The following is a 22,166-nucleotide window of genomic DNA, read 5'->3' on the forward strand; positions in this document are numbered from 1 at the left end:
GGTGGCGTTGTAGCACTCTTTTTTACCGTCTGGGCAACACGGAGCCAGATATAAAAATAATCACAGCATGCTCAAGAAGCTACTATGAGAAGCTATGGACAGACAGTGTACCCTGGCATTATACAATCATTTAAATATCTTTCAACGGTGGGTTACAGCCTGCTAGCAATCTAGACAACTCAATATGCTGCTATGAATTTTGTAACCATTACCAGCAACGAATCTGGGGTTTGAAGCGAGACCATGAAAATCTGTAAACAGCAACTGCAATGCCGATACCAACACATAACCCTGCATGGGTCCCCGTCCATCTCGTCACTGCCCCGTCGAGTCCCTTCTCAATTGCACATGCCGTTATTCATTAATGATTCAAATTGACTAGGGCCGTTTGCTTTCCAAAAGCCAAACAAGCTTTAGACTTAGCCCTGGCGATCCCAAGTTTGGCGGGTGGAGACGACAGGGGCTTCCTCAAACGCCAAGACAGCCAACGCCCAGCGCCTACACCACAGACGTTTTTTTTGTATCAGAAAATTGTATCCTCAAACGACTTCAGTTTGACACTTTTGAGACGATGCTTCCAACGGCGTTCAGCAATCACACCTTGATCGTGGAAATGACCGCGGCTGCTGGCCTGGTGGCCATAAGAGGGGCGTAATCGCCGGCAAAGTGCAGAGGGCTCTGCCATTCCTTGGCACTTGGCGTTTCTGCTTCTTCGCCTAGTCCAGCCAGCACCGATGGGTTATGAAGGGAAAGGGAGCATTGCGGCTCAAGGTGCAAGGGCTGCTGTCAAGAGATGGGCGACATGGTCACACTCCCCAGCGTGCGGTGCCGCCACCCTTCTGGAAGGTGGTTATGGTGGAACTGCGACGGCGTGAATGCCAGGAGGAGCCGTCTCGTTCTCTCGTTTCTCATCTCTTATATAATCGTTCCCCAGATTTTCTTAGAAAAGAAAGAAACTCCACGATTCAGGGACAGAAGTGACTCGGTCTGCCTCTTGTAAACTTCGTTCTCCCATCTCCTTTTGTTTCTTCTGCTTCTTCTTGCGACTGGTTCGTGCTTTTGGTAGCTACTTAGTCATTCTTCTTCCACATTAATTCTTCAGAATGTTGACCATTCGATCTCTCCTGGCCATTGGCCTCCTCGCCACGGCCGAGGCATTCCCCGGCCCTCAGCTCAACTCTCGGGCCAGGAACAAGGCCACCAGCGGCGGAGGCAGGCAAAAGGCGCAGACGGCATTCCAGCAGGCAGCCCAGGTCCCACAAGGCATCTCGACCGCCACTGACGGCTCGACCATCCTGGACATGACAGCACAGGTCAAGTGAGTCTCTCCCGGATTCTTCCTCTCCTTCTCCCTTGTCTCCGATGTGGCGGACCGCTGACGCCCAGCACACACAGCGGCCTCCCCCTGCGCTTCAAGATCTCCGGCCCGGCCGACCAGTTCACGACGGACTCGGGGGTCGACGGGGCGGCACAGGCGGCCAACGGGACGGGCGGGACGCTGGGGCTCAACGTGCTGCTGCACGGCGACGGGGGCCAGTCGTTCTTCGACTTCCCGAACCAGGCGGTGCAGCAGAACCTGGCGGGCGTGGCGGTGCTGGCGCCGGACCCGAACCTGTTCTGGGGCGGGGGCGCGGGCCTGCAGCGGACCGACGGCGTCGCGCACGCGCAGGCCGTCAACGACCTCGTCCGCACCGTCCTGCCCCAGGTCATGGCGTTCAACGCCTCCGCCGTCTCCTTCACGGGCGTGTCCGGCGGCTCGCTGATGCTGTCGGGCTTCTTCGTGCCGGCGCACATGACCAACTTCCAGGGCAACGGGGTGCTGCTGAACTGCGGCGGCCTGGCGCCGCAGGTCGACTTCGTCGACGCCGATGCCGTCGTGGCGAGCACGCGGATCCACTTCCAGAGCACGCAGCAGGAGCTCAGTTCCCTGCAGGGCAGCATCCCGCAGAGCGTCCAGGCGTACGAGCAGGCTGCGTCGGCGGCCGGGCTGAGCGCTGACCAGATCGGGGCGCTGCAGACGGTGGACAACTCGCCGAATGGTGGGCATTGCGAGTTTGACGAGAAGGACTTTGTGACCGGGGTTCAGCTGATGGCGGATAGCTTCTCGGCCGTCATGCAAGGCGGAAATGGGCAGGTCAACGGTGTCAATGTGTTGAACACTGTAGTGGGCAACGAGGATTTGAAGTTCACGGGTTCGTCGAGATGAAGAATTGATAAAATCCTGATGGAGTCAATCTGAGCAAAGAGACCGGCGGTTATACCATACTTCCTCAATCGCTTGGAGGCCTTGTTGAGGATCAAATGAGTTTTCAACTCCGGGAGAGGTTTAATATAATTGGATATCATCTATATATCATTCAATCTAAATTCTGAAATGATGTAGCCCGGCTAGACAACGCCAATGAAAGTACATTTAGAAGAACTTGCTGTCCTTGACGGTATACAGATCAACATACTCGTCAATAGGGTAGGACTCCAACTTCTTGCCATCGAGGCCAAGGGCAACCAAGTCCTTGACCTTGTTCTCGGAGAAGTGGTGTCCAAGATGTCTCTTGTACTTCTCGAGGATGTGGGGCTTGGCCTCTTCTCTTCGTAGTCTGTGGCCGAGGGGAGCCTCAACAACAACCTCGTCCAGGACAGTGCCATCGTTGAGCTCAACCGTCAGAGCATTAGAGATGGTTCGGAGAGCAGGGTCATGGTAGTCCTTGGTGAACTGTGGGTCCTCGACGCACTTGATCTTCTGGCGAAGAGACTCGACCAGCTCGGAAGTGGCAGCCTCGCCACCGTCAGTGTAGTCGGTGGCCTCGAGACGACCGAACACAAGCATGACGGACATCATGTACTGAATGCAGTGGTCACGGTCGGCGAAGTTGTCCATGGGCTTGAACTGCTTGTCAATGATGCGAACGCAGGCCTCGTGTGTTCGGACAGTAACACCCTTGATGTCGGCGGCGGATTTGCCCTGCTCCTTCAAGATGGCGTGGATCTTCTCCGATGCCTCGACAGCGGTTTGAGAGTGGAACTCGGCAGGGTAGGAAACCTTGAAGAGGACGTTCTCCATGACGTAGCTCGTGTATGGTCTCTGGAACTCGAACTTCTTGCCCTTGAACAAGACGTCATAGAAGCCCCAGACAGGTGCCGAGAGAACGGTAGGAATGCCAGGCTCGCCCTTGAGAACCTTGAGGGCCAAGTTGACAGCACGTTGACAGGCATCACCAGCGGCCCAGGACTTTCGCGACATGGTGTTGGGGGAGTGACGGTAGGTTCGCAAGCTTTGGCCGTCAACCCAAGCTTGGGTGACAGCATCAGCAGTCTGCTTCTCGGTCAAGCCGAGCATCTTGGAGACAACGGCAGTACTGGCGACCTTGACGAGCACGACGTGGTCAAGACCAACCTTGTTGTACGAGTTCAGCAGTGCCAAGCCACCCTGGATCTCGTGTGCCTTGATCATGGCCTCGAGGACATCCTTGACGGTGAACTGCTTGCCGCCAGCGAGGTTACCACCAGCCTTGTTTGTTCGCGTGATCCAATCAGCGACAGCCAGAATGGCACCTAGGTTGTCGGAAGGGTGTCCCCATTCTGCAGCCAGCCAGCAGTCATTGTAATCGAGCCATCGGATCATAGCACCAATGTTGAAGGCGGCATTAACAGGGTCCAGTTGGAAGTCGGTGCCAGGGACTTTGGGGCCATTGGGAACGACAGTGCCTGGGACGATTGGCCCCAGGAGCTTTGTGCATTCCTTGAATCTAAGGCCCTCAAGACCGCAGCCCAATGTGTCGAGGAATACCCATCGTGCTGTGTCGAACTATTATTGTGACAACAGAAATCAACGGTTAGCCGCGGCTGTTTTTTTTGTGGGAGTGCGGGACGCGGGGTACAAGTAAATGAGGAGGACTTTGGAGATGAGAGGAGATAAGATGAGATGAGATGAGATGAGATGAGAGTGCTTGGCATAAGGCATTGAAAAGGCTAACTTACAGCCAAGTCAGAGTCGACCGGAGTGTTGTGGACATAGCTAGCAATGTCCTTGATTTCAGGATCGTATTCTCTTCCTTCGGCAGGCATTGCGGGCGGTGCGCTTTGTTGAGCAGCTGTGGTGGAGAAGGAGCTTGTTCGTGATGCCGCGGCAGACGCAAGATAACTAGAAGCTGAAGCTGACCGAGGGGCAGCTCCGACCTTTGCTGAGAGGGCTAGAGGAGCTGTTCTCTGCAGCTTGCTGGGCTGGATACGCAGTGTTCTCGAGGCTGTGCGCAGGCTTCGGTTGACAGCAGACATCTTGTCTGAGCGATCAACTCGTCTGGTCTCGTCAGTGTCCCGGAGAGAGAGTGAATGTGTTTGGAGGCAGTTCGGGAAACGGAAATAATAATAAAATAAAAAGAGGTCAGGAAAGTCAATTGACGAATCAATGCAACAAGCAACCAACACCTGCCAAACGGCTACAGTGGGCTTAGCATGGCTTTAACCCTCCAAAGGCCCCCGCGCAATGCCGACTCCAGCTTGTACCCCAACCATCTCCAGCGAGCCAGCCTGCTTTAAGCCTCGGGACCCGCCTCCAAGGTTAGACTATTGGCCATTCTTTTCTGGGGAGGTCGAGTGGCAGAGTGGAAGCCTGCCCCACCCACGTTATCCTCGGCTCGCGACCTGTGACTTCATTGTAGCGGGCCAAAGGACCTCCTCCAAAAGGACTCGGACGTATGCTGAACCCCAGCCACGACGCATGGCAGCACATACTGGGTCGTCGGGATGCGGCCACTCGATGTCTATTCGCTAAGGGCTCCCGTTTCCCGCCTTAATAGATGGCAACGTATTTGGTGTAATAGTCTAAACCTTGGCGGCCTAGATAAGCCCTTGAGTATGGTAACGTCGAAGGGCAGATGTACACAGTCTTTACGAACAGTGCAGCTTATGGCAAGTGAATCGACATGGCTTACGCAAAACGCGAAAAGTGACTTCAACGTAAGATCAGCAGCCTCCACAAGCAAGACAGAAATGCAGTTTGGGGAAGGATCCGTCCTGCCCCAAAGTGGCGAGTAGACCTGTCATGTCTTTCTCTAAGCAAGAGAAGTCTTTTGGTTCGCAGCGTACCTACGCCCTAAGTTACTAGGCATCGATTGCACGTACTTTTATCATATTCTGTTCCATGATTCTGATTGCATGGCTCCATATAGCAATCGCGTTTAGAAATAGATTAAAGCTATACTTATATTTCACTTTTTCATCTTATCCTTCACAAGCGGAGTAGTATTAATCATATTTGTGTGAACACTAGAGACAGGTCATGAAAAATTAGCAATAGGATACATAGTATACAGAAGGAGGTAACATGCTCAACATCGACTGATAGCAATTCAACTCCAATAGCCTGTCATAAAGGCTGCAGATGCTTCTAGGCCCACCAGGACTTGTGGTTCGGTCTTGTACCACGTCCAGGAGAGCTAGATATCTTCCAAAACTTTCTTTGACTTTCCCATTCGTCCCTAATGAATCATTCGAAGAGACTGCGAAGCCGTCGTTAAGATTTCCGATGAGTTCGACCTGGGCGACCTCAATATATAGTATCAATATAGACTTAGACCATTGGAGGCGCGTGGATATGCTCGCGTGTTGCTCGTCATCGACATCGCCAGACAAAATTGCAATAAATAGATGATGCATTACTTCCTTCTGCTGGTCGTCTCTCAGCCTCTTAGATAACGTGTTCAGGTCTTCATCAATATTTATAACATCAGTAACTTGTTGGGTAACGCTTGTAGTCAACAACCGGTCCTCGGCTTTGACCAAGGTGAGAGTCTGCACGAGTGCCTCCAAATACTTAGAGATATCATCGAGGCCCTTGGAGGTTCCTTTACCCTCTTCCGGCCTGCCTCGATCTTCTGGATCTGGCCTTTAGCCATTCCAAGTAGACCTGAAGCAGCAGCAGCTCCAATGTCCTGGTCGTTCGTTAGATTAATTTACCGCTGTATAGGCGATATACGTATTTAATGACATTCCAACTTTCATCACCATGATTAATTACGATTGATCCGGACATTTTCCAAAAGATCGACGAGCCCGTTGTCGCTACTAAAAAGCGTAAGTTCTTGAGGCGTAATATAGCAATCAGTCAGTCTATTAGTCACTTTGAGTGCAAGGTTCTCAGATTATGAGAGACACTCTTTCAAAAAGCATGAGATCTTTCCAAACTTGCTTAATTGCTCTTGAAATGACTTTGCTCAAATCAATATCGTGGCATTGTCAATTGCCGCTCTCTAATGATCATCAAAATCCGACAAGCGTGCGGCCTTCGGGCTTTCTGTCATTCAGATGAAACAGAACTCACCGAATGGCTCTTCAGCAGTCGGGCAACTGCCCGATTGTAACAGAGCCCAGCTTGAAATTCCAATCAATTGAACCACAGTGTCTAACAGCCAATTTCAAGATCATGCGGCATCTTCCAGGGCAATGTTAATATGCAATTCAATGGCGTCCAGCGTAAGTTCTGCAATATATGCTTACAGACCAGCTGCTTACAATGCTGAAGCGGAGTTTTTGTCATCCATTCTAGCTGTGCTGCCGCTTATAGACCCTGTTGATAAGGGAATAGTAATGTTCAGACCTTGAGGTAAAAGCTCATGTGTCCCTCGCAAATTTCCTATGAAGCTAATATTGAAGAGTGAGCTTCGCAGATATTGCTTCTCTGTATCAGTGTTCTGGAACAGAGGCCCAGCGAGCCTATTCTGAGTTCATACAATATCCGTCTGTTGATCACCTCTGTGACGAATAATTACCTCAGTGGCTTTATACACAGGAACCAAAGCCCCACAATTGCGGTTTTCCGGTCAAGAGAACTATTTCGTGTCGGTCGGATATTATCGGGGAAGAATATGACAGCTATGAAAATATAGCGGCCTTCGTTCTGGACAGATGATAGGATCCTGTGTCACTGAGCCACGCTACATATTCCCCTTTGTTCAGTCAGCACCTAACTGATTCGTTCTATTGGCATAGACACAAACCAGTCACGGGTCCCTAAGATTACGGTCTTATTATGGCTAAGATGGCACGTTAGTATATTCTGCAAGCTTTACCATTTTTGACTGGTTTAGAAGCTCCAATTTCAGGCCTCTAGACCGCCCAACTTCAGGCTTTGTCAAACCAGCGTGTGTAGAGTTATGTAGAAGTTACTCTTGTATAAGAACGAAGAGGGAATTAACATCGCGGCTCCCAGGTCACTGCGTATGGAAAGTGACCATCAGATCACCGATGCAGATTTCGATCAATCAAATCTAAACAGTATCAATGAAATGACTTCTTTCTTATCAAGCTCGGAGAGCAATCCGGAGGTCGACTACACAAGTCTGAATCAACTAAGTCTAGACACTAGACTAGTGAACAAAGCGATTATGCGACTTTCATCCTGCCGAGCCATCTTGGAAAGCTGTCCACGAGCAGGCTATTATGCACTGCAATCGAACATAATAGGGATTCTTCCTGGGTATTTGCTAAGGAGTGACTACCACTACACCTATCGCTATCAAACTCTCTTCGGCAGCTAGGCGAGAGACAATACGCGAAGAAGACATGGCGTATTGTATGCCCGGGCTGGTGGGCGTAAACATGTTGCTGCTCTATGGTGAAGGCTGGAAAACGTTCAAGCGTCTGCATAGAGAGATTCTGAAAACAACGCAAGATCTGAGTGTTCTCGCCTGGGGCTTGGGTATGCAAGGGCAGGATATTATCATCGGCTGCTGACAACACCAAGCCCGCGATTACTCTGGGTAAAGTGTTTACACCATCTGTGAAACACTTCGGAAGCCCTAAAAGACCTTATTGGATTAATATCATAGTGGAGAAAATATTGCCAGATCAAAGGGTGGAATGGAGGTCGCATTTCCTAATGGCGAACTATGGGCTGCAGATAGCGCATCCTGTACCCCGTTACAATCGTGGTATTGCGTGTGCTTTGCCTTAGTCGCCAGGCAAGGCCGTTGGGGTTCGCCTAATAAAGTAACAGCTTTGCCTTTACGGCAGACAAACGAAATACGACCTGCCTCGCAACTGTGGCTCAAATATACGCATACCTCACAGAATCGAATCGTGTTGTCTTGTTGGTACTGCTCAATGGATATCGGCAATAATCATACATGGTACTAAGGGTAGGCATCCGGCTGTAGAGTGATTATATTGCAACGCTAATACATACATTATCTCTAATGTAACTTGAATATTTACGCCAGAAACTAAAACAACTTGTTATCAATAACAATACATCATTTTAGGTTTTCTGAGGGCAAGGTAACAATGAATTATAGCATCCGTGTAAGGGCAAGTGTACAACTGTAGTATAATCTAGATATCATCGAGCCACGCTTCCATATGCAATTATGCCTCAAGATGTGAAGGATGTATCAAGTTACTGTGCTCTTCTGCGCGTTATATCATTGAGTGTTCCATCGAATACTCCAAAAGCTTTAGCCAGTAACACAACTGTGGTGATTCATCTTGAAGACGTCTCCTCTGCATTGAGTCAAGGTTCTCATGATTATAATTTATAAACGGGTGTCTAACGCCCTTGACTTTTGGGGTTATGGGTTGACTCCAAGGAAATATTTTCAGTTAGGTCAAGGACTCTATTCGCGATAAAATAGGGACGAATAGCCCTGCGAGGCTCGAATATCTGGTATGACTCATGGCTCTCGATAATAATCATCTTGAGGCTCAGGTGACTTTGCAATGGGCGCCTGACTGTCAGCTTGGCCCACAGCGGGCACTTCGTGAAGCCGCCAGATCCGCTGGAATAGCGGCTAAATGGCACGATATACCCACAAACGGGCTACTATAATCCGTAGACAGAAGCTAGTCCTAGGGCGAAAGGTAATGTTGTTTGTGATAATTGTTAGAGTAGGCTTGGTATACAATCGTCAGACAACCACCTTGGTATGCACCTGCTCGCTGCCGGCTGTGTAGCCAATTGGGGTTCTGGTCATCCGAATTCGTATGGAAATTCGATGCCGTGAAGCAAGCTCATGTCAACGAGTCTCACGAGACCCTGCGAGACGATTGTCCCAACAAATGCAAGGTCAGTTAATCGTCATAGCCTCGCAATGTTGTGTATCGCGCTGTCAAGCGGGTATATGCACTTCACCGTGGCACAGCATAGCCCCGTTGTGAGGCTGCGATCATTGATGCAGATATTCTGCAGTCCGTAGGTCATTTACCCCACCGTTTTCTTCTAACAGCACTGCCCATTGTCTCTCTCCCGCATCGCAAGCTCCGGCAACCAGGTAGGCGAAGCACATTGGGTGGCAGGGTGGACTTCGATGGCACCTAGCACCGACCGAGACGCAAGCCCACACGGACAGCGCGACGGCTTCAGTCCGCCCTTACTGGCCTATCAATGCGGCCCCCAATGAAGTCCTACAGGGGAGGGGCAAGCCGCTCGTGTTTCATTTGCAGCTTCATCGGACCAGCCCCTCTTTAGGACGCATTGCAGTGGAGATTGCGCTGAGCTGTGCCTGAGTGATCCTTCGGCCTAGTAGAACCACGATACACATTTTTAATGATTCTAAATACATAAGGTTCCCTTGTGAGAGGCTCTCTTCCAAATTTCCTTCAGTTTCATGAGGGAGAGGCGTAGGAGTGACAATCTACCTAGTCAGCCTTGAAAGTGGAACAATCTCACGTTGCGATACCCCGCAGCCACTAAGAAGACAGACTCTCAGTAAAGACGGTCACGTTTGCATTGGCGCTTTCGAGCTCGACATAACAGCTTGAGATGTCTCTACAGGTTGATGACAATGGCCGCCGCGGTCGGTCCCGATCGCCAGGAGGACATCCTGGAGACGAACGCGATCGCAGCCGCAGTCGCGCCCCATCGCACCCTGACCCTTATATCATGGATGCGGTCAGAATGCCTTCACCTCCAGCGGGCTTCAGCTACAACGATGGCCACGATGCACCTTCGAGACGGTCTACTTATGGCTATGATGACCCTCGAGGCTATCGGGTCACATCGCCCACGGATGAGTCTTCGTATCGCAGAAGCCGTGAAAAGTTCGAGGACGATAGTGATCACAGCAAGCACTCAAGACGTCCAAGAAGAGAAACGGAGCGAGGCTCGGATCGTGATGCTGACAGAGATCGCTTGGCAAAGACCATTGGCGGGGCTGCCGCATTCTTACCGGCAAAATATGCCGAGAAGGTCATGGATAAGGCTCTACAGTCCGATAGCGACAAAGAGAGAAAGAAGCAGGAAAAGAAAGCCAAGCTGGAAAACGACCTCGCTTATGGCGATGCTGTCACGTTACCAGGTGGATACCCCCGGGATGACTCGCCGCCTCCCTCGGAGTTCAAATATGCCAAAATGCCAAGTTGGGAAGTCGATAACGTGAACGGCAATGTCGGATATAATATCAGGCAACCCGAATATAACGGCGGACGATTGAGCCCACCAAAGACCGAAAAATACTCACGCCGCGAACCAAGTCCGGGTCCGCAGAGGACATCGAGCAAAAAATATCGTGATGATGACCCGCGATCGTCCAAGTCAAATGTTCTGACAGTCGAGCCAGGCAGCAGCCGACGGGATCGGTCACGATCTCCTGCACCACCAGTGAAGGGCATGTCTTCACTCAGTGTGAGCACAGGCTTCCCTACAGGTTCCCACCTCTCGTTGGCCAATGCCCCCGGTTCTCCTTTGCTCGAATCATATCATGGAACTTACCAATCAATGTCGCCCATGCCTTCTCCGCTACTGACTGCCTCCAATGGCCCTCTTTCTCCTATCGAACCTCTCTCGCCTGGTGTTTCAGACGATGAGCGGGGCGACAAAAAGAAACGTCGTGCACGATTCAGCGATCCTGAGGATGATGCTGCCAGGCTTGCGAAAGCGCTCAAAGGCGAGAAGCGCTCACCTGACGTGGAACCGTTGATAGAGATTCTTCCTGGTTTAACCCATGAACAGATTATGGATCTGCGCACGGAATACAAGAGACTAGTGAAGACTGGAAGTGAGCGCAAGGGTGTTAACGTGGCAAAACACATCCGTGCCCGGCTCAAGGACGAGGATCCATTATTGATGAAGGCTTGCTATACGGTCGCGCTTGGCAAATGGGAAAGTGAAGCTTACTGGGCCAACTACTGGTACCAAGGCGATAAGACACGGCGGGAAGTACTTATTGAGTCCATCATGGGCAGAACGAATGACGAGATTCGGAGAATCAAGGACGGGTTCAGTGACAAGAAATACCGTGACAGCCTTACACAATGCATGAAGACGGAGCTCAAGGAAGACAAGTTCAAGAGGGCCGTGTTGATGGTATTGGATGAAAGACGGATGGAGGAGTACGACGAATATGGTCGACCACTCTCCATTGACAGAAGGCTAGTAGAGGACGATGTACACGATCTTCGAAAATCTGTCAAGAGCGAGAAGGGTGGCGAGTCTGCCATGATACAAATCGTCGTCATGCGAAGCGACTCGCATTTAAGAGAGGTGATGAAATTGTATGAGAGGACATACGGGTCCAACTTTGCTCGAGACGCGCTGAAAAAGAGCGGCAATCTTGTGGTCAGTACCGAGCCATCCGCCATGGCCAGTTGGCCAACTAAGCTAACATGAGATAGGGTGAACTATTGGCGCATATCCTCAACGGAGTGATCAACAAGCCGGTCCGTGACGCGCTCCTTCTAAACCATGCCCTCACCGCATCGAAGAAGGACAGTATGCGTCGCGAGCTTCTCATCAGCCGTTTGGTCAGATACCACTGGGATCGCCATCACATGTCAGCAGTAAAAAGAGCTTATAGAGAGCGATATCGCATCGATCTTGCGGACGCCGTCAAAGACGGCACAAGCGGCGACTTGGGACTGTTCTGCGAGCAATTGGTCGTCACGCGCATGCCGGACGATGTGAAGAGGTTCTCAAAGGTTGAAGCCATTAACCGATACTAATGTTCCGAGTAAAAGTTGCATACAATTAGTGCAGCGCTATTCATGCAGTCTGGTTGCATTTCATTTTCTTCACACCATTTTGAATAGATCTGGTAGCTGGTTGGAGGTAAGAGAGGATTTAACTGGGTTGGTCTTTTAGCAAACAGGATGAGACTAGTACCATGATAGGATTCGCAGTGTCTAATGCCGAATATTTTGGTACCAAACGCAATGAGACCATCGGCATTTGCCATTACACATATAGTGTGTTCGCTCCAATGCTTTCATGCGACTATTCTTCAAATCATCAAGACAGAATTTGGGTCAGCAACTGGAGGTTTAGTAACTCCTGTATATTGGTAGAGAAGTTTGATACGTGAAGATCCGCTCCATCGCACTGCTCGAGATAATCAAAATTTTCTCTACTAAGAGTCTATCTGTCTGTGCTGCTCTTTTCCAAGTAGAGAGTCCTCAGATTCGCATTCCCTTGATGTGAATGGATTGATCATAGCGAGGACGTAGTCATGATGACGCAAATGACAGCCAACCACGTTGCGCCAGTAAGTTTCCACCCTCATAACCACAAAACTCTCAGGTTTCAATAATGGTCGCTCTGTATATCAATTTGCTAAGAGTACATGGACGCGGAAGCTTTCCTATCTACCCATTGCCGTTACAGGGTGCATGGTTTCGAGCACTGTTTTTCAGTTGAGGCCCGTGGGCTTGTCCGACCTAGACCAGGTGAGGACCAGTGGGTGCCCCGCGATGCATCTGAGCAACGGCATCTCAGTCATTCCTCAGGTGGAGGAGAAAACCTAAAAGTACAACCGCAGGATCAGCACATAGTCCACCTTGGTTTTGTGCATCTGTTCTGTTTCTGTACTTCAAAGGCTGCAGGCGCACTCGGCTGTTTGCCTATATTTGTGCACTACAGGATCTTACGTCACATGCTCCAAGACAAATAGGGATCCTCGGTGACCCGCTTGCTATCAATGAGCTTACATTGCAACTTCGCGCTTCATCATTCGCAGATATTGCGACGCTTCCGAAATGGGTGATCCAGAGTATGTTTGTAGATGTCTCTCGTGGGCCCCACAAGTAGTGATCTGACAAGACGTGGAATAGGCGAGCCCTCCTAGCCTCACGAGCTGATCGCGGTGCGCTACTGATAGAGGAAGAGCGTCAGCTGCAAGAAGCTATCCGAATATCCAGATTCGACCAAGAGGATGTCAGCACAGCTAGCGAGGCCGGCAGCGAAACAGCCAGTGAGGATGAGAGTGTTGTTGAGACAAGTTCGACAAAACGCAAAGCTGAGGAGGACCTATTGAGCAAACGGCCAAAGGCTGCCCGGCCTTCCGTATCGGTTGGGCCTCCATCGAGCACAATGAAGTTTCCTGACGGCGCCATTCGCATAACACGTACCCCTGGTAGACAGCATGAAAAGAATTGTGTCAATCTGAAGGATGTCATCGATAAGCGAAATCTTGTCTCGGCATGCATTTACGCTTTCTTCATAGCGAACGAGGAAGTGTTTTGTCATCTGCCCTTCTCTCGTTCTTCGAATGCCGTCCCTGTAAGTGCAGCAGACTTAATACTTTAGACGCAGCTACTTAACGTTCGTTTAGATCTATGTTGGCCGGGATCCGAACATGGACCAAATGGTGCCGATTGCATGCGAGCAAGCTGGAATAACAATCAAGGGGAAATTGACAAGAAAACAACTAGAAACGGTGAGTGCCAGCTTGGATCAGCTGCATAAAAAGCAATATGGTAAGAATTACCATACCTTCTACGCCTGGTCGTCCGGCTCTTCGCACTCCAAAATTCTTGTTCTCCTTTACCCGGAGTTTCTAAGACTTGTGATTACGTCGTGTAACCTCATGGATATTGATACTGTAGAGGGCGATAATCATTGGTACATACACGACTTGCCCAAGCGCTCTTCCCAGATCAAGGGCTGCCCAACTCATTTCGAGGAGAATCTTTTAGCCCATCTACGAGCACTCGGATCGCCCGAAGATTTTATTGACTCCATTGAAGGCCGATACGATTACTCGAAGGTCAAGGCACATTTAGTTACGTCTCAGCCGGGCACTTGGTCTGGCGCCAAGGCTGAAGAGCAAGGTCTTCTGCGTCTCAGACGGGTTATCAAAGACCTCGATCTGGACTTGGCAAAGAAAGCTGAGAGCAATAAACTGCAGTTAGAAGTATGTGCCGCAAGTATTGGCAACCTCAACACCAAATGGCTCAATGGTTTCAGTGACTGCGCCTTGGGGAAGGCAAATCTAGCAGTGGCAGCGGCAGATAGCAAGGTTCCGAGACTGAAGTTGTTCTATCCCACCGTCGGCGACGTCAAAGGCGCACATGAATCAGCACAAGACGGTGCAAGCAACATAGGATGCCACACGCGCCCCTGGGCTTCTGCACCGAATGACATCAAGAACATCTTCCATCATTACGAATCCAAGGATGCCGGTTGTCTCTTCCACCAAAAACTTATCATGGCCTACAACCCTCAGGACAGCAACTCGCTACCTTACTTTGTTTACCTTGGCTCTGCAAATTTCTCACAGTCAGCTTGGGGTGCCCTCGAGCCAGACAAGAGCAAAAAAGCAAATGTAGAGACGGGTGGCACGAAGCTTGTGAAGATGAGCAATTTTGAATGTGGTGTCGTGATAGCTGGACATCTGATCACCGGCCTCCTCGAGACAGGCACTAAGAACTGGACTGATGGAATCGTACCCTTCCATCAGGACGCGGCACGTTATAATATAAGAAAAGACAAGCCTTGGAATGACCCGAGATGGGTAGAAGGCTATAGGGACGATTGGAATGGAGGCTCATGATTCGGTATATAATCTTGAGCTCGATATCGATAAATACTAAAGACCAAGCCTGTTTGTATGAGAATTGCTGGCAACCTAACATCAGTGAGTAGCCAGAATGGATATAAAATCGTGTAGTGGCTATTCAATGCACAGTCGTATCAATGTAGTCCCCAAGAGGGGCCATCCTCAGGGACGAAGACAGTGGCGCTGTGGATGGTTGCGGAACCGTCGGTCGCACTCCCTTTGTTTGTCGAGAATTTATTATAAGTTGGCAGTCAGAGGAGCTATGGGTCGGGTTGTAAGGTTTTCATTTTCGGAAGTTGTTCAAGTTCGACCATAATTGTATAGGGAATCCCCGGTGTTGTATGCATACATTTTTGCTTCGCTTGTGATCGTCTGATGTTTTAAATGTCGCTTGGTATTTTTTTTTTCGACAAGCATATTTTCCCAATGTTCTCAAAGTATTACGTATTTATGTATATTAACCTGGTGAGTGTATGTGGTATGCAGTACCTCCGATCCTCGCCGGACCCTTGGGATATACCGAACCAGACGTGAATAACAGTCATAAATTCGTGGGAACCTGCGATCCCCAAACATCCCTGTCTCTTAACGTTTGCTTTCCGCAGCAGGCCTGAGACGTCGAGTTATTGGTTAGACCTCAGAAGACGGGCGCAAAGGGGCAATAACGACAGGCCGACCAATCACAACGCAGAAATACTCGTCTAAGCGCTCACAACCATAATCCACCAACATGCAGATAGTGTTGGTTCCATTTTGAAATGTCTTGAATAACATTTGAAGTTGCCTCAAGCGATTTGAATTCTTCTGATAACCTCGTTATGCTCACCTCTTATATTCTGCGCGAAAGAAAAAAAATTGCCGTGTTGCGCAAATTAAACATCAGCTCCCAGAGGGACAGACATGTCTTGACAAATCGACCTCCTCATATTTGCTTCTCTTTTGGACTTCTAGTTTTTCTGAAACTATTATTAACTCCCATTTTAGCTTCGATCCGGGCTGTACTCACTGACTAGTCCACCACATCGATTGTTGGCCGTCCACGACAGCGGTCTCATCTAACGGTTACGAGGACCTCGAAGACGTGCTAATCCCCTAACGCATATCTTTGAATCACGATTCACCTTACAGACCTGTCATAGAAAATCTATCTCGAGAAAATCACTTTATTTCCAGCACATGTGGCACTATTTGTCTACTTCACGCACGGCGCTGGATAACTGCGTAATGTCTTTGAACTTTGAATTCAAGTCTGGTATAGTGCCAACGTGGCCGCGCCTCTTGGCATTACGAGGACCAAGAACTAAGATATACTTGATCACTCTTACATTTCTTATCCTGCTTTATCACTTTCGTGTGTGGGATGCCAGCCGCAGCCTGAAGTTGAGCCCGTCGATGGGTGTATATATCCAGCACCCTGCAGATGCAGCGCCGGTCCTGCTCCTCGACACGTCGCAGCCGCCTGGGCCGCCACCAGAGCCGCCAATTCCAGAGCCGGTGGGCATACCCAAGAAGATGTGGTTCAAGCTGGGTCCAAAAGGACTCGGCTCGGACGCCCGAGTCTGGACGGCATCCTGTATAGATCAAAACCCCGGGTACGACGTACAGTTTCTCACAGACGAGTCCGCGGCCGGGTTCGTAAATGAGAGCTTTGCGCATCGGCCGGATATCGTGGACACATACAACGCTCTCACGGTGCCTATACTCAAGGCAGACTTGCTGCGCTATCTGCTCTTGTACGCAGAAGGTGGTGTCTGGTTCGACTTGGATGCCTCCTGCGAGGGCATCCCGATAGACGATTGGATACCTCCGGAGCTTGAAGAGAGGGCCGATCTCGTGGTAGGCTGGGAGTTCGACGCAGGCTACCGCTTCCAGTTCCGCCAGTTCACGACGTGGGCAGTCCTGTCGAGGAGAGGAGTTTCACACCTGATGGCAGTGGTGGACGATATCGTAGATGCCGTGCATGAGGCGGCGAGGGCACACAATACCACGGTTTCGATGCTAGATAAAAACATGGTCGGTGACGTGGTGGACTTTACGGGGCCGATCAGGTTTGCGCAGAGCGTCATGAAGAGTATTGACAGGTCGACGAATATGGCTTATAAGTGGGATGATTACCATGGGCTATTGGAGCCCAAGTTAGCAGGCAATATTTTGATACTCCCGGGGTATTCCTTCGCAGCATCCTGCAATACATACGAGCCTAGAGACCAACATAGAATACGCCCACCCCTCGTTGAACACCATTATGCTGGGACTTGGAAGAACGACTACGGCGGAGAAAGAATCGAATAGAAATCACTACAGACGCATAAACGTGAATGTTATCTATTTATTTAGATAGATAGATGAGATCTTAGACTCTTATAATTCATTTAATAGCAGTAAAATACGCAGCCGTTTATAAAGTCAAACCAACGTACGCACAAAGCCATGCTCTATTCAACATGAATGAATATAGCCCACGCACAGACAAACATAACCGCTATATACCCCACCCCGTTTATGTCGTATTTGTGGAAGGATCCGTCCTTCATAAGTTGAGGTGCCATGAAAAGAGATAAGCTGAAGTACACGTTTCTCCGCGAAGATGAAGGTTTTGAAGTTATACAGATATCGTGATGGGCGCTTCGCAAATGTGTGACAACAACCTAAGATCTCTCTACATGGAATCGACCTACTATCTAGTAGGCTGAGACATAGGACAGGACCTTCCGTCCTCGGCAGGCTTAAGTCTACGGCATAACTGGCTTGACCCCCAACTCGCCACAGCGAGGATAGCCCGCCAAACTGCGTCCGGATCGTTGGCCCTCGACAAGCATTGATGCGAAGATAGGGGACCCGGTGGGGGATCATACCGCTGCGACGGGCTCGGGCGCACATGGTAGCGCGAAGCTTGTAGTTTGTCGCAGGAGGCTGGTTCGTGGCGAGGGAGATAAGCTCTTAGTCTGATGTATGGTTCGATATATCGGAGTATCTGCAAGATGTATGCGTGCAAAGATAATGATCCCACGATCCTCAACGTTTAGGCACCGTGGTGGAAGACGTGTAGCTTTTTACGAGCCACTTGATACTATTTACTAAATGCATATCAAGTTTTGTAAGGTGGCTTATCTGATAGAGCGTATTTGTTGTTGTTTGTAGTAAAGTTCCGTACTAGACTAGACTGGGAATACTTTTATATCGTCGCATTGTTCTCACATGCCGGGTCTTGAAGCAGTGGTCAGAACGAATAACCATGCAATTCATGCCATCCCAACATCAGTCCATTAACCAGAGAACCCAAGTCATTAGTGATTCCCCATAGCGAGTGCTCTCTAAGCTCAATCTCCAAGCTGTCTGTCGGAAATGCGGGAAATAACAGCAACACGGAAAAGCCACGTTCGACAGAATAACAGTCGCCTTAAGCTTAGAAGATACTGTTGACCAAATTTCCACCCAAGGTAGCACCGGCACCAAAGATAGCAGCATTGCCCAGCTTGCCACCAATCTTCTTTCCGTACTTGCCCATCTTACCCTCCTCGCCGGGTTGTTGCTGCTGCTGACCAGCACTACCCTCGGCGACGGCCATGGGCGGCACGCTCGAGTTGTACGGGTTTTGGCCCTGCGGGGGCGCCGGGTATCCCCCTTGTTGGGGAGCATACATTGGCTGGGCGGGGGCACCGTAGTATCCAGCTTTCTCTTGGGCGTGGTCGATCTCGACGTAGTTCTTGGGGAAGATGCCCTCGGCGCCGGTGCGCTGGTTCTTGCCCATCCACCAGTCGTCGTTCATATATTCAAAGACGGCGATCTTGTCGTCCCGCTCAAAGGTCAGGTCCCGGTCGTCCGCGGCGTTGTACTTATACAAGGCCTTGGCGTGTGCGATGATGGGCTTGCTGGGGGGCGGGGGAGGCGGTGGGTTGTTGCGATGGGGGAGAGAGGGAGGGCCGGTGGTGTTGTACGCTGGGGGTGCCGGAGACGGGGTGTGCATGGCCAGGTTGGCCATGGCATTCACGGGAGGTGAGATTGGGTTGTGGTGGCTTGGTGGCGGGCTGGCGACTGAGGCCTGGCGGGATGCTGGGGTCGCGCCAGAGAGGGGGGACTCGGCGGGCAGTATGGTCATGATCTGGTCGAAGATGCTGTCGTCGACGATGCCCTTCTCGAGGAGGCTCTCCAATTCCTGGACAAGGGGTTAGCGGTGAAATCGATATGAGACGCCCGTGAGGACCATGAACGCACATTCTTGATCAGACGCAACGACTTATTCGTCGCAATGATCTCTTGTCTGTCCGGCATCTTGAGTGACTGCTAGCCCGGGCCGCGCGGGTTGTGCTGGGGTAGGTTGTGTTAGGTTTAGGTAGTGGTGTTTTCTTTTTCGTCCAGAACTCGTCGGCTTCCTTGAGCTCGCAGAGCAACGGGTCTCTAATCTGCGGCTGGGTCGTATCGTATAGGAGATGAGTAGCAAGTAAGTGTGTAAGGAAGAGAGAGGGACGTTGGTGTTGCCAATCAGGTCATGCAAAAGCTCGTGTTTCGTCGTTTCGGTGGTGGGGTCGGTTCAAAAACAGAGTTAATGGAAACATCGAAAACCACCCTCACTAATTGAAGACACTACCTATTGTAAACTAACTAATCTTAACCTAGACTTCCTATGGAATGGAACACCCATACCTTACATAGCCCAGGTTGGGCGACTTTGACTTAAGGCTTTGCAGTATGGCGGAAGGCGGAGCAACAAGTGCAGCCCTGAGACCAAGTTGGGCCCCGCTTGAGTTCTAGCGCACATGCACTGCGACTTTAGGGTCCTTGGGCTGCCTGGGAGCCTGGATCTGTCTTTACCGAGCGACAGACCCCCCCGGCTTGGCGGGTTTTAGTGCTCAGACTTCAGGGTCCGCACCTTGCCGATCACCTTTGACGGGCCAGGGATGGGGTTGCGTGCATATGCCGACTTATCCAGCCCGACAGTTGAGCATCAACTACGCTATCCCATAGTCCGGTCATGGCTGCAACAATGTTTACTGAATATGCCCATAGTCCCAGGTGGCCTTCTTTGTGTGATGATAAGGCTTGAAACGAACCTTGGTCGGTATTCCGGCACCCTCCAGAGCACATGCCAGTCAATCGACATGCGAGGGTTTCTGCAGGTAAACCCCCCCCCAAAACTATTACCATTCATAAACCTTAACAGGAGCCATGCGCTCACTTCTATTCCTCGTTATGCTACTCATCTCGTCTCAATTATTTTAGAGCATCCACTCAAGTAGGCCAAAGAGGCTTCAAGTAAAACCAAGGCGGCCCAAGTCCCATTGCGATTTATGTTGTGGTGCGCGTCTATGATAGATTCGTTCCGAGGGTTGTCTATAGCCCAAAGCAGTTGCTTTGTAGCAAGTCAGGTCTACAAATTGTGACGCATGAAATGGTATCCCTTGCCGCAAGCCCCCAAAACGCCGTTCCTATTTCCAACCCAATGCTTATCCCAAGATTTCCCAAATAATAACCAAATTCAACAATCGTGTGCTTGTATGTAAATAATTTCCCCAGAGTGTGGGAATTTCAAGGGAAATCGTCGTGAGAGATTCCTCTGGTAGACCGGCTGGCGAAACTTTTAGTCCTCCTCACTGACATCGCTCTCCGATCCGGCCCCCAATTCGGCCTCGAGGGCTGCTTCCAGATCATCTTCTAGGTCATCGCCCATGTCTTCATCCTGATCCTGTCCTTGCTGTTGCTGTTGCTGTTGCTGTTGCTGCTGTTGCACTGGTGCTGGGGCCGGTTCTTCATCTTCCTCAGATGCGGAATCGTCATCGAAAGTGAGCGAAATCGTGCCTGGATCAGGCGCCGAGGTCGTGGTCTGGTGAACAATTGGTGACGGCAAGGGAAAGTGCTCCTGTTCGCTCATCTCCTCGTCCTCGTCTTCCCATCGGCGTCGTCTTCCTCCTCCTCGTTTTGTGCAGCGAACTCGCTGAATCTCCTGGGCGGGAAGGCAGGCGAGAAGTCGCGGTTCGGCGCAGCTGTGTCTCCAAAGTCTATTTCCAGGCCGCCGTTGTCATCATCGTCGCTCTCCTCCTCATCGTCGGCGCCGGGTTTCCGCTTGGCTGGGGCCGACGCGGCCTTGGACTCTGTTTTCTTTTGTGCCTTTGTTCCTTGCGACGTGGCACCGGCCTTGCCTTTGCTGGAGGGGGCATCTGTGCCGCTGTTGGGGAGGTGCGGGTGTTCCTTCTTCAGGCTTTCGGCATTCTTGTTCTCGGGCGTTGAGGTGAGGTTCATGTTGAATGTCGAGTCGACCTTGTGCAGTACGAAGACCTCCCTCTTTGGGTCGAATATGAGGACATATTGGTTTCCGTCGGTGGTGCGGTTGCCCCGGTATTTGTGCATGTTGCCCTTGTCGCCATATATGAGATCGTAAGAGCCCTTGAAGGTGATGTTCTGTCGTAATTTGGCCGAGTCCAGCGGTGCTTCTGGTCTATGGTTGTCTGGTTCCGAGCATGTCAGCCAGCCGTCGTTGTTCGCAGCAATACTGCCCGTAAGAAGGAGAGCACTTGGCGTCGCTTACATCTTACACCTGTGTAGACTTCGCTCGATCTCTTGCCCAGGAGGGCATCACTGAGGACGACTGGGTATTTGCCCGCTTTGGTGGGATCTACAATGCCCGCGGCAGCCATGATGTGAAGAACACTCGCGTGGCAATGGAATCAAGCTTCTCGACGGAAAAGACAATGTATACACATACATACATATATATCTATATATATGCATGCAAAGGAGCCCATGCAGAGAGAGACGGTCTGTATGGTGGGTAGATGGGGGAGGCAGGTTTATGTTAGGCAAAGAGGGAGACCAAGGTTAGCAGGTGGAAAGGGTGCAATTGAGGGTGATGCGCCGACGGAACTATGGACGCGGACGCCGATCACCTCTTTGTGGTTGGAACTTGGGGCGGGTCTGGGTCTGGGTCTGGGCTGACCTTGGCCCTTGAATCCTGCAAGGTTCCGAGCCGTCACTAACAGCGCCAGCCAAGGGGGCGGCGGCACACTCCAAAGACACTCTCCCAGGCTGCCAGGTTAGACTTGGCTCGACGCAGGGACGCACAAGTATAACTTATCCAAGGTTACATACATACGTGCATCCATTAACCTTAGTGTAGTCTAGTCTATACTATACTAGACTGGTCTTGGATTCATCGTACTTTCATTACATAAAATGACAGTCCCATCAGCTACAAGTTTAAGTGTTCGCGCCAAGCGGGGCACTCGATTCGGTCTATATCCCTTTGTTCTGGGTTGTTTCTTACATACATCGCACATCTTTGCCCTTGTTTCGGCCCCACTCCTCCGTGCAGATCTGATACCCGTTTATGGTGAATACTCACCGTTGATGCCTTTCTCTTTCATAGGACGGATTCTTGCGCTGGATTAGTTGACTCTAGAGCTCCAAATT

At 50.6% G+C, this 22,166-nt stretch overlaps 8 protein-coding genes across 8 annotated transcripts; 4 read left to right on the top strand and 4 right to left on the bottom strand.

Annotated features, from left to right (window-relative positions):
• The first annotated feature begins 1,640 nt into the window (after positions 1 to 1,640).
• Positions 1,641 to 2,319, top strand: BKA67DRAFT_580866 (uncharacterized protein). Its single transcript, XM_046103889.1, has one exon. The coding sequence runs from the start codon at positions 1,709 to 1,711 to the stop codon at positions 2,204 to 2,206; it is 498 nt and encodes a 165-aa protein (XP_045953417.1). The 5' UTR covers positions 1,641 to 1,708; the 3' UTR covers positions 2,207 to 2,319.
• Positions 2,320 to 2,413: 94 nt separating this feature from the next.
• On the bottom strand, positions 2,414 to 4,275 carry BKA67DRAFT_663273 (MmgE/PrpD family-domain-containing protein; the record flags this gene model as incomplete). The annotated part of the gene is made up of 2 exons (XM_046108152.1): positions 2,414 to 3,805; positions 3,979 to 4,275. 2 exons carry the CDS (start codon positions 4,273 to 4,275, stop codon positions 2,414 to 2,416), a joined length of 1,689 nt encoding a protein of 562 aa, XP_045953418.1.
• Positions 4,276 to 10,183: 5,908 nt separating this feature from the next.
• Positions 10,184 to 11,931, top strand: BKA67DRAFT_524483 (uncharacterized protein; the record flags this gene model as incomplete). The annotated part of the gene is made up of 3 exons (XM_046098577.1): positions 10,184 to 10,281; positions 10,396 to 11,548; positions 11,605 to 11,931. 3 exons carry the CDS (start codon positions 10,184 to 10,186, stop codon positions 11,929 to 11,931), a joined length of 1,578 nt encoding a protein of 525 aa, XP_045953419.1.
• Positions 11,932 to 12,960: 1,029 nt separating this feature from the next.
• BKA67DRAFT_540375 (tyrosyl-DNA phosphodiesterase-domain-containing protein) lies at positions 12,961 to 14,756 on the top strand (the record flags this gene model as incomplete). Its single annotated transcript, XM_046100767.1, has 3 exons — positions 12,961 to 12,974; positions 13,036 to 13,483; positions 13,536 to 14,756. 3 exons carry the CDS (start codon positions 12,961 to 12,963, stop codon positions 14,754 to 14,756), a joined length of 1,683 nt encoding a protein of 560 aa, XP_045953420.1.
• Positions 14,757 to 16,274: 1,518 nt separating this feature from the next.
• On the top strand, positions 16,275 to 17,054 carry BKA67DRAFT_595091 (uncharacterized protein; the record flags this gene model as incomplete). Its single annotated transcript, XM_046105121.1, has 1 exon — positions 16,275 to 17,054. The coding sequence occupies one exon, from the start codon at positions 16,275 to 16,277 to the stop codon at positions 17,052 to 17,054; it is 780 nt and encodes a 259-aa protein (XP_045953421.1).
• Positions 17,055 to 18,168: 1,114 nt separating this feature from the next.
• BKA67DRAFT_663277 (SH3 domain-containing protein) lies at positions 18,169 to 19,034 on the bottom strand (the record flags this gene model as incomplete). Its single annotated transcript, XM_046108153.1, has 2 exons — positions 18,169 to 18,918; positions 18,978 to 19,034. The coding sequence occupies 2 exons, from the start codon at positions 19,032 to 19,034 to the stop codon at positions 18,169 to 18,171; spliced, it is 807 nt and encodes a 268-aa protein (XP_045953422.1).
• Positions 19,035 to 20,313: 1,279 nt separating this feature from the next.
• BKA67DRAFT_419025 (uncharacterized protein) lies at positions 20,314 to 21,217 on the bottom strand. The gene has a single exon (XM_046096807.1). The coding sequence runs from the start codon at positions 21,105 to 21,107 to the stop codon at positions 20,628 to 20,630; it is 480 nt and encodes a 159-aa protein (XP_045953423.1). The 5' UTR covers positions 21,108 to 21,217; the 3' UTR covers positions 20,314 to 20,627.
• BKA67DRAFT_580878 (uncharacterized protein) lies at positions 21,183 to 21,590 on the bottom strand. The gene has a single exon (XM_046103890.1). It carries the CDS (start codon positions 21,392 to 21,394, stop codon positions 21,221 to 21,223), a length of 174 nt encoding a protein of 57 aa, XP_045953424.1. The 5' UTR covers positions 21,395 to 21,590; the 3' UTR covers positions 21,183 to 21,220.
• Between the last annotated feature and the right edge of the window lie 576 nt (positions 21,591 to 22,166).

Source organism: Truncatella angustata, assembly GCF_020726525.1.
Source record: "Truncatella angustata strain MPI-SDFR-AT-0073 chromosome Unknown BKA67scaffold_9, whole genome shotgun sequence".
NCBI classification, from domain to species: Eukaryota; Fungi; Ascomycota; class Sordariomycetes; order Amphisphaeriales; family Sporocadaceae; genus Truncatella; species Truncatella angustata.

What these genes read in the sequence shown, in the direction of transcription:
- BKA67DRAFT_580878 (XM_046103890.1), bottom strand. Translation starts at nt 21,394, where the DNA reads ATGGCTGCCGCGGGCATTGTAGATCCCACCAAAGCGGGCAAATACCCA.
- BKA67DRAFT_419025 (XM_046096807.1), bottom strand. Translation starts at nt 21,107, where the DNA reads ATGCACAAATACCGGGGCAACCGCACCACCGACGGAAACCAATATGTC.
- BKA67DRAFT_580866 (XM_046103889.1), top strand. Translation starts at nt 1,709, where the DNA reads ATGGCGTTCAACGCCTCCGCCGTCTCCTTCACGGGCGTGTCCGGCGGC.